The sequence below is a fragment of the Cajanus cajan genome, chromosome 6 (genome assembly GCF_000230855.2).
Source record: "Cajanus cajan strain Asha chromosome 6, NIPB_CcT2T_4, whole genome shotgun sequence".
NCBI classification, from domain to species: Eukaryota; Viridiplantae; Streptophyta; class Magnoliopsida; order Fabales; family Fabaceae; genus Cajanus; species Cajanus cajan.
This window is the reverse complement of record NC_138522.1, coordinates 65,405,267-65,422,897: the sequence shown is the minus strand read 5'-3', so window position 1 is coordinate 65,422,897 and position 17,631 is coordinate 65,405,267. Positions and strand designations below refer to the sequence as shown.

Sequence of the window (17,631 nt, the reverse complement as noted above, 5' to 3'; positions counted from 1 at the left end):
ATTTAATATAATTTATATGTGGTTGTTAAATAATAATTATGAATATTTAATGAGTTTGACTTAGTTGATAACATGTCCTAAACTAATTAAATATAATTTTAGTTTGATTTTTACATAAAATATGAGGGAGGACCATCATTGAGACATTACATAGGGCATATCACAAGGTTCATAGTTAGGAGAGTAGAGGAAGATGGAGAACATACCACACCAAAAGTCATGATTATCATGTGTAAATTTTGGGTCATCTACTTAGTTCGTTGCTTTCCTTTCTTATTTTGCCCTTGTATTTTGGAGTAGATTAGAATTAGGATTTTATTTTATATTTTTATTTAGCCTTTGTATTGTGGGGAAAAATTAGTCTTATAATTTATTTTGGGACTTAAATATTGACTTGTGAGGTCAAAAGTCCATTTCTTTCATTTTCTAGGCCATTTCATTTGGTACTTTAGTCTTTTTGAAAATATAAGAGCCATTTCATTTGGGCTGCATCTAGGGTTCATTTAGGGTGCATCTGGGCTTGAAATTTTCGGCCAAATGCTCCCAAGAAATCCTAGATGCTATCCTCTCTCTCTATAAGTACTCTAGGTCCTTCACCTTGTACCCACTTTGGAATATATGCATTTTGAGTGAGCCTTGTTGCCTCAAAAAGCCTTCCTTAGTCTCCTAGGTCCTCATGACCATTCTCCTCTGCTCTCCACCGTAGAGTGAGTTTGAGTTCCCTTGAGTGACCTCCACCAATCCTTAGTGGAGAGAGCTACTCAAGAGCACCAAAAACACCATCCACCTCTCCTTTTCCTTTTTCGTCCACCTCCACCCCCCACACTTCCAACTTTGTTTTTCACCACCCTTGAGGAACATCCAGCCATCATCCTTCTTCCTAGTTCGTGGAGAAAGAGGGAGCTCCTCCTTGGAAGCCAAAGAATACACCATGAAAGAAAGGAGCCCATCAAATTATCTTTAAGAAAGGATAAATAAATTTAAATATGTCTAGACTCCAAATTGAAAATTAATCTTATAATCAATCTGATGCAACTAAACTTGTAAAAATACTTTAAAATTTTGTTAGGAAGTGAAACGACCTATTTACAATGGTCACTAGAAAAAAATTTATTATTAAACTTTAAATTCAATAAAGATGTAATACTCAAGAATAATATTAAAATTCATAATTTTTTAGTATTATATTGATGAATTAGACAATTTTTTTGTCTTATACCTTCCCTATATTAAAGAAAGGAAGATAAATGTTTGTTGAAAGAGAATGTAAAAATTTAAGTATGGCCAATTAAATATAATGCAACCATTAACACAAAATAACCTAAATAAAAGCTAGGTTTAATGACGAAATAAATCATTAAAAAAAATCAAAGATATTTTTGTATGACTATTAAAGTGTATTGTGCACAAGGATTCATAGGCACATGCTTCCAAATTGGTATGATATTATTAAATTTAAACTTATTTTTTTTAATTCACTTTTGGTCATTACTCAAAAAGTCTCATACTAATAGAGACGTATAGGTTACTTGCAAGCATAAACATAACAAAGAAATATTGTTTCATCATGAGAGTATCACAAGGTTCTTCTTAAATACAAAAGCAATGATCACATGTAGACTTCTATGAGTACAAGTGCGACAATAAGTGATGTCACATTGTTAGAGGATTAAGGGGTTATCTTTGAGTCCAAATACTACCTTTGTAGATTTATGGCAACATTTGGTTACTAAAAAATAGATTGAATTTATTTATTTTTACTTAAATTGTAAAGAAGTGCGGTGTTGCATTTCTCTCATGGAACCATTTTTTTATCATTTTTTAATTAATTTTGTTTATATTTGATTCGATCTTGATTTCTCAATTCAAATGTTCATGGCTACTTATATATAGGTCTCTCATTCTTGCGTTTTGATTTTTAGACTTTTGATGGTTAAATCATAATTATTAAAATCAAGAGAGTGAATAAATAGATGGAGGGACGAGAAACACCACCTTTTAGAACGATAATGATGAAAAAAATAAAATACATTTAGAAATGAAGTGATTGAAGCCAATAAAAACAAGTCTTATAATTTATTTAAAAATTGTATATCCAATGCTATTAAATTAGTTTTTCATCATGAAAAACATGATTTCATCTATCATCATAACCTTCACCCAAAAAGTATCTTTTGAATTACTTAAGACACTTCTTACACTAAAGTGAAAACTCTCATTAAATTTTAATCATTAAACAAATTCTTAAAAGTCAGAAATCGGTTAAAAGAAAGAAAAATTATTCCACATTTAAATCACAAATGACACACTAAAGGTGAGAAGAACATTTGGTTCAACAAATGTACTTTTTTAGTTAAGGACCAAATTTCAATATTTAACTTGGACATAAAATCATAACTAAATATCTATAAGTTGATTTAGTGACAAAAGAGTTATACATTTTTAAAATAACATCACAACATAATACATATAATTTGAATATATAAAACAAAGAAGACAAGTCAATCTCTAATTCTCTATTATAATCTTTCAAATCATAAACATGAAATTAATTTTTTTATTTTATAAAATTTGATAAAATATGACTTACTTTTAATACTAACTAGTTAAGTTGAGATACTTCATTTCTTGATATTTTATTTAATAAAAATGCTTAAAAATTATTAATATTTATTAAATGAATTAATATTATGTTTAATCTTCAAATCTTAAGATTTTTAAATTTAAATTTTAAATTTATAAAAATAGTTAATTTAAATATTATTTTTATTATTTAAAGATAAAATCTTTTAAGAAAATATGTATACCAATTTACACTTTTCTCACTTTATATATTATAGATTATAGATACATAAAAAAAAATTATTTTAAAAGTTAAAAAAAAAAAAAAAAAAGGTTACAAAATTAGGGAGAAGAGTATGAGTAGAAAGTAGAAACTAGAGGCGGGGTTTGGTAGAGAAAAAGGAAGGAATTGCGAATGCAAGTATGAGACATGGGAAAACGGCATTGCAATTTGCAAGGCGAGCCAACTCCCCAATCCAACGACGACGTTTTCGCCTCCTTCCGTTTCCGCGGCACTCCAATCAACCGGAAGCACCGGTTCAAGCGACTCGCCAAGCCGCTGAGGCCCAAACCCAACCCATCACCACCACAGCCGCCACCCGACATTCCTTCGCCAAAAATGAAAACTTTGCCTCAACATTTCTTTCAAATCGACGCTCTGGACCTCGCTCCACGTTTGCTCGGAAAGTTTCTTCGCCGAGACGACGTCGTTCTTCAAATCACCGAGGTATTCCCATTACGACACCTGCAGCTGCATTGTTTTCGCTTTTGTGATGTGATTTAACGAGGAATCAATGGCACAGGTTGAAGCGTACAGACCAAACGACTCAGCTTCTCACGGTCGTTTTGGCGTTACTTCAAGAACTGCCCCTGTTGTAAGATACTACCTCTATTCTCCCTAAAAATAATCTATACTATTCTTCAATCCTAACATATAATGGGACCTTCTTTTAATAACTAGTTTTTTCTCCACATTTATTGTAACATTACACCATTTAGCTAATATCTATATTTCTATATTATTTACACTATTTATACTAACTTATAAAGCATAATTATTTTTAATTACAAACCATTATATCCTTTAATTATTATCTATATTTTTATGCTAATATATAAAGAGTTATCTATACTAAATGTATAAATATAAATACTAATACTAATTTATAAAAAAATCCTCTTTTAATTATTATTTTTCTCTCCATATTTATTGGACTATTATACCCTTAAGTTATTATCTAGAGTAAAATAACATTGGTTTGTGTTTGTACCTATTTAAAAGTTTGGACCGGGTGGGCATGCCTATGTTTATCTTTGCTACGGTCTCCACACGATGCTAAATGTTGTTGCAGACAAGGAAGGAGCTGGAGCTGGTGTTTTGATACGGTCTTGTGCACCCGTTAGAGGTAATGCTTCATACTAAATATTGTTCGTGTATAGTTACTGTGAAATAAATAAACTATTTTGTTACTTGTTGTGTCTAGATGTTTTTTGTGTATTGTTTCGGTTTATGGATGAATAAAGGGATAAATGATTATTAGATATTCTGGGTCATTCAAGTGACTTCTTACAATGAATACATTATTATTCGAATTCTCTTTGAGAGATGATAAAGTAATGGTCTTGTTGCGTGCCAAAGAATGAACCATCACAAGCTTATTTGTAAATTGTAGCTTATTTCAACTGTGTAGTGTGTACAAACTACAAAGTGAAGACAATTTGATTGTCATGTACTGGCTGTTCATAGAAGTGTGTGAATAAAATGTATGTCAACCTTCTTATTGTTGATCCAATTCGGAAGGTGAGGCTTTCAGTATAAGTTCAGCATTGTTACAACTTGCAGTAACATCATTCTTTTTACATTATTGGATCAGTAACAGATTAACGGTTCAAATAACTCTTGCAGAAAGACTACAATCACTTTACAAGTATTCATTACAAGGAAACCTTGCATAAAATTATTTATAGATTTATTTCATAATATTGGAAAATATTGCAGGATTGGATGTCATTCAACAGCGCCGAGGTCTGAAAACTGAGAAACCTATTCTTCTTACCGGTCCCGGAAAGGTTGGTTCCTTTCCCTCCCTCCTTTCATCTGTTTGAGATGCTTTGGGAAAAATGTTCTTAACATTTTGCACTGCAATTTAACTTGTCAAGTCAAAGATATCTTAATTCTAGTGCTTTACCAATTACCATCAACTAGTCAATATTACCTGTTGTTTTGTTCGTAAAATACAAATTAGATGCAATTACAGACGTGCCTTCTTTCTTGCCCGTAGATATTTGGATCACATTGTCTTAGATTTGTAAATTGTTCGTCGCATAATCCAATGGTATATGATTTTACATGCTTGTGATCTGTAAAATAATTTGTTGTCCTCTTTTTGAAGTTTTATACTTTGGCTGTTTCTGAAATAGGTTCATCATCTTTAAATTTTCAAAGATTGTGCTTAGCCTTCTTTAAGTTTATAGAAGTTTCACTTGGTGGATTAAAGCGGTTGCATCATTTGTGAAACGTAATTTCTATTTGCATTGCATTCTGGTATATAACAGAATTACTGTGTACCATATGATCAAAATGGTAAGTGAGGTTCTTGCTAGAAAGGCTAGGAGGAAACAGGTTCCATCATTTATTTTTCTTCCTCTTTTTTGATCATTTTCTTGCTTTTTCTTGAGGACCTAGAATGTTGGTGGAGACGATAAATTTTGGTTCTCAATTGACCCTGCATATCTAGAATATGACCTTGCTTTCGAAATAGATTAATCTGAGTGTTCTACCAAATCTTAGGTTGGTCAGGCACTAGGTCTTTCGACAGAATGGTCCAACCATCCTCTCTATACACCTGGTAAGCTTATAATTCTAGTGTTCCAGGTGTAAAATTGACAAATGATCGATGGTTTTCAAGAGTGAAAAGTGTGTGTGATGCAGGTGGTTTGGAACTCTTAGATGGTCCAGAGCCGGAAAACATATTGGTAGGTCCACGTGTTGGTATCCAAAATGCTTTGCCAGAGCATGTCAACGCATTGTGGAGATTTGCCATTGCAGGTACTCCTTGGATTAGTGCTCCAAAGAACACTCTCAGGCCAGCCTTATAGTGTAGTAGTAGCTCAAGGGAGAAAAATGGTTTCATCATGACTAACAGATTACGTAAATTTCATATGCGTGTACAGCTGTTTGTTTACTGCGTCAATGCTGCCATTTTCTTGGTAATGCCCACTACCAAGAAAAGTTCAACTTAATTTAAGGTATGGAAAATTTTTAATATAAAATTATGAAACTAACATTAGTTGATTTTGGCTATACTATATATTATATATAAGGAACGCTAGCAATACATTTTGTAATATACATTTTTGATACATATTGGTTTATTAGTTAAAATTTATTAAAAACTACGAAGTTAGGAGAGATTTATTATATAAGAGGTGTGGCAAAAAGAAATTATGATCTTTAATAAATTTTAATAAAACACAAAGTGTGCTAGTGTTAACATTTCTTATTATATAAGTGTGGACTATTGTCTCAAACAAGAACAAATAATCAAGTTACAATGTCACTTGTGAGAAATCTTTGGTTTCAGAAAAATTAATCTCACTTAAGCCTGATCATCGGGTGGATTCGAGAGAGTTTAGGTCTAAAAAGTCCAATTTGAACAAAATTGCATCCAAAAATTTTCGACTCATTTTGGACTGCACTGTTCATCTAGTTGAATGGGTCTCAGGTTGATGAGTCACGGATTGGATTGGGTGGGTTGAAATGGTTTGGGCTTAAATTTGGGCCATCAGTTGTGAATGAACAACTAATTCCTTGGGATCTATGGAGTAAAACAAGAAAGGAACATCCTTTGTGGGTACAATACATTAAAAAAAAAAGTGTTATGTTAGTAGATACATTTGTTAGCTTGTTTATTAAGGTAAAAAAAAAAAAAAAACCTCAAACCAAGATGAAAAGGGAATCAGAAGATGGGTGAATTTGAAATTCGATGCATATCGAGGAGAAAAGGGAAACAAGAATCAATATTGGAATTAAAGAGTGGAAAAGGAGCATAAAACCCAGAAGAGAGAGGGAAGGAAAGATGAAAAAAAAAACCATGAACTTCCATGACATGAAAGGAAGGGAGAAAGATAAAACAGGTCACGAAGATGAATGTTGAGTGCTTATATGCCATTGTAAGACCTTCAGCATATGAAGATGAAGTAATGGGAGAACAAAACTGATGAAAGGGAGAGAGTAGTGGACTAAGGTTTGGTTGTGAACATGAATTAAAAAAGGAAACTAACACTTTTATACTTAAGTTTTTCTATAACCATTTATATTACTAGGTCAATTTCAGGTTTCACGGATCCCAATTTCAAAAATCGAAACTGACCATCTTAATACATTGTAAACCAAAATTTCAAATTCGACTATCTAATAGTTCGTAATTACCTGTTTGATGAGCTTAATGTTACCTAATTTTTTGGATTTTTGAGTGGTTCAAAAAATTTTGCTCACCCCTAATCTCACTGCTTGAATGATAAAAACATTCTTCAAAGTCAACAAAAAAAAAAAGTGAGTTCTTTTTTCAACTTTAGAATGTCATTTCATTCCAAACAGTGAAGAAGTGTTACAAACTTGTAATAATATATATATATATATATATATATATATATATATATATATATATTTTTTTTTTTTTTTTTTTTTTTTTTTTTTGGGTCCATGTATCTACCGTCGATAGCAGTGAGTAATAATATTTTTGTATACATGAATTTTAGTACCAAAATTTTGACCACATGTTTAAGAGACCTGAATTCCTTTTAAAAATTTCTCCAAAAAATTAAAAAAAAAATTATTCCAAGGAAATTGTTATTTCCTTTATTTTAGATGTCATATCTATATCTCTTTGTTCTTATTTTTTCGGTAAATTTGAAATTTTGTTGATAAGGCAAGCAAGTCTTTATATAAATATATTAATATAATAAGGAGTTTAGTTTTAAAAAAGGAGCGGATAACATTTTTTTAAATTCAAAGCAATATAATATTTAACACAATGAATAAAAGATTAACACTTCAAATTTATTCAAATAAACCATTTTATTTCTTCTTTCTTTTCCTTAGACAATCAAATTGAAAAAGCATTAAAAATAAAACTAACAGTTTCCTATCATCCGTCAAAACCTAACTCCCAGTTATATCTTTAGAAAAGAGTAACAAATAATCATACTTCGTATTCCTTCCTCATCAAAAAGTATTTTATTATATAAGATTTGTTTGGATGAAGCTCAACATAAACACTTAAAAGAGAAAAAATAAGAAAGAAAAATAAAATAAATTTTTCGATAAATTATAAATAGCTTATACATGAACTAATTTTGTTGAAACTCTCATAACTTCAAAAAAATTACAAATTATCTTGCATATAAACTAATTTAGTTTATAAAAAAATTTATTTCATTTTTTCTTCCTATTATTTTTTTCACAAGTGTTTCCAAAGAAATTCTTTCAAACAAACTATTAAACTAATTCCATCACTTGTAGCTTTTTTGTTTTGAAAAGGATTGCTCTTTGCTTGGTTTCTTAGCCTTTTTATTTGTTTTTTTTTGTCTGTATCACCCCTAGCTTAGGCTTTTATCTAAGATTATTCTTTGCTTATCGTTTAGAACATGTATAACAACGACACGACGAAACATACCATATACAATTTATTTTACTTTGATGAATTAAAAATAAAATAATATAATCTCCCTCGCCTTCACGGGGCAAAACAACGGCAAAGTCAGCACCAGTAGTTGTGACGAAAGACCGTACGATGATTAGTCATAGCAGATAAAAAACATAAAACGAAGTTTCAACATTTTACCGGGTAGTATACCTTGAAATAGTCAATTACAGTTTTTATTCATATTCTTTTCCTTCAATATCATCAGAAAAAGATTTAAAAAGACATTAACTTAAAAAAGAAATAATGAGACAACCGATATGCACTGCCATTAATAACATGTGAATCTATGTTAAAAGTATATGTGATTTTATAGTATGAAGTGTTTTTATTGAACGCTACTGAAGTTTTTGGCACTCCTCGAAGGCTCAAATTACATTAAAATCTGATTGAGATATATATCCCAAAACATTCTCAGATTCCAAATACAGCACCCATCTTTGCCGTGCTATAATTATTTCATCCAAGATAAGATATTACAGCACTTCACGGTGTTTATCTATCTATCAGTGGTATCATTTACCTTCAATAGTCATTCCTTTCACTCAAAGGAATGAGAATCAATAGTCAACCTAGATGTGTGAGATTTTGATAATATACATAAAGTCCTAGATTTAAACTTGTCCTAATTTTAAACTTGTTAGGAATGATATTATTGACACAACCGACTGGTGATGTAAATGATGACGCTTTACGCAAGCAAAAACACGGAAGGCAAAACTGAAAAAGGGACAACATATGTAGATAGATATTAATGTAGATATGAAGACATTTTTGCTAATAGGGTTCTTTATATAGCATTATGTCAACAGGATCAAAAAGAACCCAAAAAAATAAAAAATCATCAGATGAGGTTGGTTTGCTACGTAGATAAAAAAAATGCACTGATATTGTATTATGAATCATGTAATAGACAAAACATTAACCTTTTTTTCTACAATAGGTATTATCCTAAATTTCTCTCGTGTATTCATTCCTCTAAATCCTATTTTGTCTATTATGTCCACTTATTACATTAAATTATTCTCTAATTGGATTTTTAACACTTTTCTACACAACATTACCGAGGCAAAATTTCCCTTAAGCTTGAATGGTACCTTTTTGTTACAAAAAATACTCAAGCCACTATGACTTGTGATAAAAATCATAAAATACAGTCTCTAATCTTCATCTCTAAGCTAGGACTGATGTGCCTTTTGCTAAAGTTATATTCTACATACTCCACCTTACTTCCACCACCTGAACAGAAGACATGTGTCTCTAAAACTCGTCTCCACAGTCCACATCCACATCTGTCCAACTAGAATTAAATCATCCACAAAGAGCATGCATCATGACATTGGTTCTTAGACATGTTCAGCAAACACATCCAAAACCAAGGTAGAAAGATAAGGACTGTTGGTTTACCCTTGAATTTACAGGATCCTATAATTATTAGAAAAATTTGCTATGACCCCACCTTATGTTTTCATAGTCCCTCAGGCTCATACATGTCCTTGATTTGATACTCGAATATATTACACTCCTTTCTTGTTTTAAGGCCTTCTGGCCTTCCCCAATATCCGTCTTGACACCTTATCGCCTTATCACATGCTCTCTTTATATATACCAATAATGGTGAAAGTAATATTATTATTTATTAAATGACAAAAGAGCTGGTTTTTATACAGTGAAGATAGGTAATTTAGTAGTGCATATGCAACATCATTCACTAACCAAGTTGGTTCTAGATCTCACCGAAGACCAAAAACAACTATTAGAGGAGGCGAAAAAGCAATTATGTCATCCCCATCAATCTATAACAGGACAAGAATAAAAAATTATAATATCTAAACCACGAATCATATAAGCGTTGAACTTTAGTTAAGAAATCAACCTATAGCACCTTTCATGCAGATGCAATAGATTGAGCTAACTCAGACTTCAACAAAAGTATTTACTTTTACCAAAACATAACATTGGCATCAAAATTTCACGAGACCTCTCCAATTTTATCGACTAGTCGATTGCTTTAACTGGACTTTTGGCATGCATCTTTATGGATTAGCCCAAGTTAGAAAGAATATCTCTGGTTGGCCAAATATTATTTTGGGTTCACAGTCAGCAGCTTAATGTTATCAAAATCAGAAAACTTCAGCGACTTAAGAATACTATTATTTTGCATCAAGTTCCCTCTATTCCTGAAACTCTACCAAATAAATCATTACCCTGTACATTGTAGCTTCTCACCACATTTTGAAACACTAAAGTTGCTTCAGGCTTGAACCCCTCCAACATTTTCAGCCAAACCAGTAATTTCCTAGTAAATACTCAACAATTGTAGTAAATAACGATATGTTCTAAATCTCTAGAATAAAGAATTCCTTTTAAAAGCAATGTAACCAAGTTTAAATCACCCAGTTTCCAAGTTGAAATATGACTACTGTTAATACTTGAGCATGAGGCAAAGCAATTACTTGACTAATAAGCTCTATCATTTAAGTATAAATACCAATTCAAATAACAAATAAGGCTTCACTCTTCAATACTAGAGAAACTGAGCTAATAGAAAATAAAAAAGAAGCTCCTTCATATTACCTTAGATGTGTATAAAGTATATTGAATTGCATGGCAAGCACCTTGATACTTGATTCACCTGTGGCTTTTATATTAACAGCCACAAGGCAAAAATTCAAGCACTCTGCAGAGTGAGAAGAGATGGTAAACCAGAAGAAATACACAAGAACACAGAAACTAGATTTTCAGAAGACACCCATTTTCATTCAACCAAACTCTAGGATACATATGAACAATCTCCGAAAGCACAACTTGCAAAAGTTGCTGAAAACAATACTAGATCATTAGATATTCAGATACTTACGTCTGTACTACCCACATCGTGCATCCAATCAAATATTAATAGCTTCACATCTGCAACAAACAATCTTGCAAATCACAAAATGTGACTACCTGTAGAGAAGGAAGAGGTCACATTCTCCATAGAAAACATAAGGAACAAAGAAATTGAGAATGTCAAGGTATCCTGCATACCTATGGTCAATCAATGACCCATGGAATGGTTGGTCCAAAGGAAGTTAGCAGCAATAGAATCACTCAAACACGCAATGGAAGTTAGCTGGCTGCAAAGCTTTTAATGCCTTGTCTTTTTGAAGAAACAATGCCTCAGCCTGAGCTTCAGCCTTATTCACAAATTGCCTACATGCTAGGACACAACCGCCTATAAAATTCGTTGAAATCAAGGCGGAAAAAGAGAAATTTTAGATCAACATGCTGCTGTACAGGCAACTGAGAAATGAATTCCTCTTGCAATGATGAGTACTCCTTGGCAATTGCATCCAGATCTTGTCCCATATTCCTTAGAAATTCACCAGCTCGTTGTGTTAGGGCTTTCCTCCCATCAGCAATCCAGGATCCTTGTTCTGCAGATTTATCTGTCAGTTGCTTTCGTGTTCTTGATTTATTCTGGTCTCGAGAGGATGAGGAGGACTCTGTCATTCTGAAACAGACACATGATCAAATGTCAAACGTGGCAATATATTTTTGTTTCTCAGGGGTGGGGGGATAGGTAGGGGAAGGTTTACAAATGAAAAAATAAGATCAATACCTTGCTTGCAACTCATGAATACCTTCATACAACCGATCCGCACGGCTCCGAAAACGTAATATAAGATCAAAAATTACAAATAGTGACTTGGAAAGAGACTGGGAAAGCTCTCCAAGGAGAGATTTCTCTACAATTGAATGCAGATATTTCTCATGGGCTGCAAGTAGGTCATCAAGATCCTCAGCTACTTCCATCTCACTCACAAAATTTGACCATGATACCTCCAAAACTTCAAACATTATATAATATTGCAAGTTTGAAATGAAGTGATTAATTTCGACCCAAAGAACCTGACAGCGCCTCAATGTTGAAACCAACTGCATCTTTACTGCATGCTGTAATCTGGTGAAGGAATTAGAAGTAATGCAGTTTGGTTTCATAGTCTTCCAGGTTCCAGTAAGTGCATGTTCCACTCTTCTAAGCTTCCACAGAAAATTAAAAATTCTTAAATACCTTGCCATCACAGACTCTGTGAACACAGTATCCAGTGGAACTCTTGCATCATATTCTAGTGAAAATACATCCCAGCCCCTGTCACCGCTTTCATGTGGCATCATCTTAACCCTGAGCCTATCCAAAATGTCAGGATCATCATACTGAGCATTAGATGCCCGAATTGCAGTTTCCAGCAATCCCGAGAGTTTGAAAGAGCTGATAGTGTTAGCCGGCTCAGAAAGCTCAGGCCCAACAATATCCATCAGATACTGCACAAAATCACCTTGTCCAAGCAACAAATACCGCTTAATCGCAAGACAGTGTTCTTTAAACTTGTACCTCTTGAAAATCACATCCAATAGATGCTTGTCGATCCTTTTTGCAGCTTCATCCACCAAAAACTCAAGCGTATCTGTTTCACCATATCCAAAACCACCTCTTCTCGATGCTGCTCCCTTATCATCGACAACCTCAGTAGCAGCATCCGCCCAACCACGATCCTCACAACAAACGCGAAGAAAATTAATTGACTTGCCAGTCCTCAAGATCCTCTGTGCAAGAGAAGGCGATATGAACAAAGGAAGCATCGCATCATGGAGTCTATACCCTTCTCTCCAAAGAGACTCTGCCTTCACCGGCTGCCCAACAATGAAAAACTCAGCAAAGATATCCTCCAACTCCCCTTCCAAAACCCACCTCCTCACCATCTCAAACAGCGAAGAACACACCCGCTGCAACAACCTCCTCATGAACTCATGCACCAAGGGATCACCATGCTGCGCGTGCAAATGAATCGCCCCCGCCATGGCGCCGCCGCGCAAAACCCTACACTTCTCAACCAAATCAGCCATCAGCCTCATCTTGACCATGGGCTCAGCAAGCCAAACCGCCAACCTCCGCAGGGAAAGATAGTTCCCGGAGGTGGCGGATTCAGACACCAAGGGAATGGGGTTGGAAGACTGAGCTTCAAGAACCGCCAACAACTTATAATACTCACTAAGCTCATCCTGCAAAGCAGAGCAAAAAGCCTGCCCTACAGTTCCCACATCCTCAGCGGGAAACCGATCCATGCTCTGCGAAATGTAACCACTAACATTCCTAAACAAAACCCCTAATTCACAGAGGCTGTGAACAATACTCCTAGTGGCTCTCGGAACCCTAACAGAATCGGGTACCGCGTAACGCTTACTCTCGCTCTCGAATTTGACGAACTTACCGTCGACGCCTTGGCACGCGTAGAGCACGTCCCTGACGAGAGCCTCCTCGGAGACCTCGTTCTCTTCTCTGACGAAAGCGACGAAGTCGCGAAACGCGACGTCGCGGCGGTTGTCGGGATCCTTGGAGATTAAGAGGGCGCCGTTGGTCCAGGGTTTGTGGTGGTGTGTGGCGGGTTGGGAGAAGGCGAGGTTGGGGAGGAGAGGGGGCGGTTGGTGGTGGCTGTGGTGGCGGTCTTCGGAGATGATTTTGAGGAGGTAAATGACGGCCCATTTGTTGTTGACGCTTTGGGCCTTGTGGGCGAATTTGGAGAAGAGGTCCGCGAAGGAGAGGGCCTCGGAGGAGCGGGCGTGGGCGGCGAGGCGGCGCTTGATGGAGTCGGCGATGGCGGCGGCGTCGGGGGCGACGGAGGGGGTGAGGCGGCTGGAGAGGATGCGGTGGGCGTAGCGGAGGGAGTTGATGAATTCGGGGGAGTTAGGGTTTAGGGGAGGGGAGTTTGGAGGGAGGTTTTGCGATAGTAAGCGTTGGACGAGTTCCTTCACCAGATCTGGAAGCTTCTGTTGGTCTTCTTCTTCCTCCATCGTCGCAACTCGCAACGCAACTACCACTTTTTCTTTTTCTTTTTCTTTTTTTTTTCTTCTGTTAATTGTCAATGGAGTGGAGTGAGACTGAGGAGTGCTTTTTTGATTTGGTGTGGGCGCGGAAATGATGTGCCTCGCTGAGGCCCTTCATTTTTTGAAAAGGCCTCTCTCACTGTGACTGTCTATGCAACCATCCAATTACAAATGTCCAATGCACTGCCGTTTTCACTTTTTTTTTCTTTTTTTTTTTTCTGGTGGGTGGATCTGGATCGTGTGCTTTCTTTCACTGCCTTTTTTCTCTTGCGTTCATCAAACAGGAATTAACTTGCTATTCAATTTTAATTATGGTTTTTGAATTTAATTGTAATATTTTTTGTTAAAAAAATTCACGCCGTTAATTAAATTTTTTAATTTTTATCATAATCATTGTAAGAAGACGATTGATGTGAATGAAGTTTTTTTTAGTTTTCTTTTAGAAATCATAAATAAGAAATATTTTTTTTTTATGTTTGATTTATTATTATTTAAAGAAAGTTTAATTATTTTTTATAATTAAAAAATTATTTTAATTATTATATATCCCTTTCTTTTTAGTCATTATTGTCTATTTTTATAGAGACTAAAAAAAAGTTTATACAATTATATGAATCAAAAGAAAGAAAAAAAAAGTTATACAGACTAAAAGTGGAAGATTATGTGACAATAACGACTAAAAAGAAAAGATAAAAATAATAATAATATGTTTAAGGATTAAAATGAAAAATTAATTATAGGACAAAAATATAAATAAACAATTATCCTAAAATTTTATTTCCTATATAAAAAAATTTCTTCTAAATTGTTTCTTTGTTAGATAAGAATTCAACTTTTTCAAATTGAAAGAAAACAACTACCTCGATAAAATAAAAAATAAAAATAAAAATAAAACAGTGTACTCTTAATTAAAATATATACTATGGTAAATAATTAATGTTTTCAGAAAAGTTCTATTAAAATCAAACATAAAATTTCATTTTTTTAAAAACATACATAAAAAAATATTCTCAGTAGAGGTACTGAGTTAGAATTATAGGTAAATTAGTACATTACTAATTGAATCCTATATAATTGAATGGATAAAATATTATTTAATATATTATAGTTATATATTATATTTGGTAAGAATATACACAAAAGTATTTGTGGCACAACTTGAATCCAAATTGTTATACTTTTAAGAAGAAAGTTTAAAGGATATTGATATAACTTTTACTAAGTATTATACCGCTCAATAACTTTATATTAAATGTGAATTTTATAAATTCAATCGTTAAATTGAAAATTCTTTACTCTTAGATTATATATACAAAATTTTATAGTAATTCAATATGATTTGATACTTCATTCTTATAAAACAAAATTGACATAATATATTTATTTCAAAATATACTAAAATATGAACATTTTGATTACCCTCAAGTTATTGTTCAATTTTAATAAAATTTGACATATACATATAAATTGATATGATAACTTTTAATCTAACAGTTAGATTTATAAAATTCACATTTAATATAAAATTATTGAACAGTGTAACACTTAGTAAAAGTTACATCTAGGGGTGAGCATTAAACCGACACCCGAACCGAACCCGAAAAACCCGATAAAAAATATTGTTTTTGGGTGGGTTCGGGCGGGTGTTATGGGTAAATCGGGTTAAAATTTTGATTTTATACGGGTTATATTGGGCGGGTTCGGTTTTGAATTTTTAAACCGGCCAAAAACCGAACCCAACCGAAAATGAGATAAGTTTAAATTTTTATTACTTTTGTATAACTAAATAACAATGGTCTAAACTTAAAAGTCTTTATTTCAAGTATAATATAGCCATCAATTTGTAACTTATTTTTTTCCTTTTTCTCATAACTTAGATATTTATTTTGTCTTCTCCTTCCTCATTCAACTTCTCAACACACTAGTCCATTTTTAGAGTTATCTTTTTGCTTCTTTCTTTGTCTTTCTTTTCCATCTTCTTATCTCCATTTTGAGTACATTTTGTGTGACTGTGATTTCTTATGATTTTGTAATCTAACTTTATATTTCTTTTCCATGTAACAACTATGAATTTTGTTATCTTTTATTTTTGCTTCTTTAGTTTGTAAATGTTTCAACTACGAATCTACTTACACCATCTATTGTCACCTTCATTCTATTTTTATACACTATTTTAAAAATATTTTTTATCGTTTTAAGCTTCATCTTCCTTAAGATAAATTGGTTTACAAAAAAATTCAAACACGATTATACCCACTCGCTTAAATCCGAATCCGTTTCAACCCGAACCGCCTCAAATCGAAAGCTCAGTCGGTCGGATATGGGTCACATTTTTTCAAAATCGGTTTACAATGGGTTGGACATTTTTCACCCGAACCCGACCAAACCCACCCGTTGCTCACCCCTAGTTACATCAATATCATTTGAATCTTTCTCTATTTTTAATATAGTTTTATTAAATTCTTAAATCTGAAAAACATGTTACAAGTGTGTCACGTCATTCTCGAGGTTGCAGCAGAGCACGAATTTAGAAAAGGGAGAAGAAATGCATGTCTCAATGTTGCAACACAGCTTGTGTGCGAATTTAGAAAAGGAGAATGAATCCAAAAAAAAAGTGTAACCATTTAGAAAAAAGAAAAATGAATTGTTGTTCAACTTGAACCAATCCTGGTCATCAACCCACGGTTCCCTGGTTTAATTGAAAAATCAGCTGAGTCATACCGATTTATATCGAGTTGATGACATATAGAATTCAACATGTTTAAACAGTTCGTATAATCGAGTCTTGGTCCAATCGGTTCCACCGATCGATTTGAGTTTGATTTGAGTTGATTTTTAAAATTATGATGACATCTCTACTTATTTTGTGACTACATTTTTGTCTAACTTGTTATACATTAAAAATTCAACAAAGGTTTCGAACGTGAGAAACTCGGGACATGTGTTCCTACATATTATGAGAGAACTTAACAACAATGACAAATATTTTCATCTAAGGAATGATGCATTTAAAAGAATGGGTGTTCCATCATTGCATAAATATGATAGTATAATTTTTATGTTGGCTTATGGATCAGCAACTTATATCCTATGGGAGTATGTCATCATAAGTGAAAGTATTTGAGTATAAATCGAAGACAATTTTGTCAAAGGAGTGAATGAACTATTTACGATAAAAAACTTAAGAATGCTTAACAATAATAACATTGGAGTTTTGCTAAAAATAAAAGATGTATGTGGTTGTTCATGTATGGTAGGTGGTATTGATTATAAGCATTTAGAATGAAAAAATTTGTCCCACAACGTGAAAATGACAATTTTGTCAAGGATATTGTGACAAACTCACTATCACTCTTAAAATAGTGGTGTTGCGAGACTTATGGATCTAACATGCAGTCTTAGATGTTGATTTAAATAACATCAATAATGTGCTCAACTTATGTATTTTTTTTTTTTTTTTATGTTTTAGATAAGGGAATATTGTGAAAAACATTTT

At 33.3% G+C, this 17,631-nt stretch overlaps 2 protein-coding genes across 3 annotated transcripts; one reads left to right on the top strand and one right to left on the bottom strand.

Annotated features, from left to right (window-relative positions):
* The first annotated feature begins 2,920 nt into the window (after positions 1–2,920).
* LOC109797658 (DNA-3-methyladenine glycosylase (MAG)) lies at positions 2,921–5,847 on the top strand. The gene is made up of 7 exons (XM_083059356.1): positions 2,921–3,289; positions 3,366–3,437; positions 3,845–3,968; positions 4,562–4,632; positions 5,354–5,411; positions 5,495–5,611; positions 5,737–5,847. Exons 1-7 carry the CDS (start codon positions 2,993–2,995, stop codon positions 5,808–5,810), a joined length of 813 nt encoding a protein of 270 aa, XP_082915482.1. The 5' UTR covers positions 2,921–2,992; the 3' UTR covers positions 5,811–5,847.
* A 4,872-nt stretch (positions 5,848–10,719) lies between these two features.
* SPC98 (spindle pole body component 98) lies at positions 10,720–14,267 on the bottom strand. 2 transcript variants are annotated; one of them, XM_020356400.3, is made up of 4 exons: positions 11,872–14,267; positions 11,298–11,763; positions 11,128–11,216; positions 10,720–10,947 (listed from the first exon to the last, which is right to left on the bottom strand). In XM_020356400.3, exons 1-2 carry the CDS (start codon positions 14,100–14,102, stop codon positions 11,463–11,465), a joined length of 2,532 nt encoding a protein of 843 aa, XP_020211989.1. In that variant the 5' UTR covers positions 14,103–14,267; the 3' UTR covers positions 10,720–10,947; positions 11,128–11,216; positions 11,298–11,462. The 2 variants fall into 2 exon arrangements, with proteins under 2 accessions (XP_020211989.1, XP_020211990.1); XM_020356401.3 differs by having other exon boundaries at positions 10,720–11,216.
* Between the last annotated feature and the right edge of the window lie 3,364 nt (positions 14,268–17,631).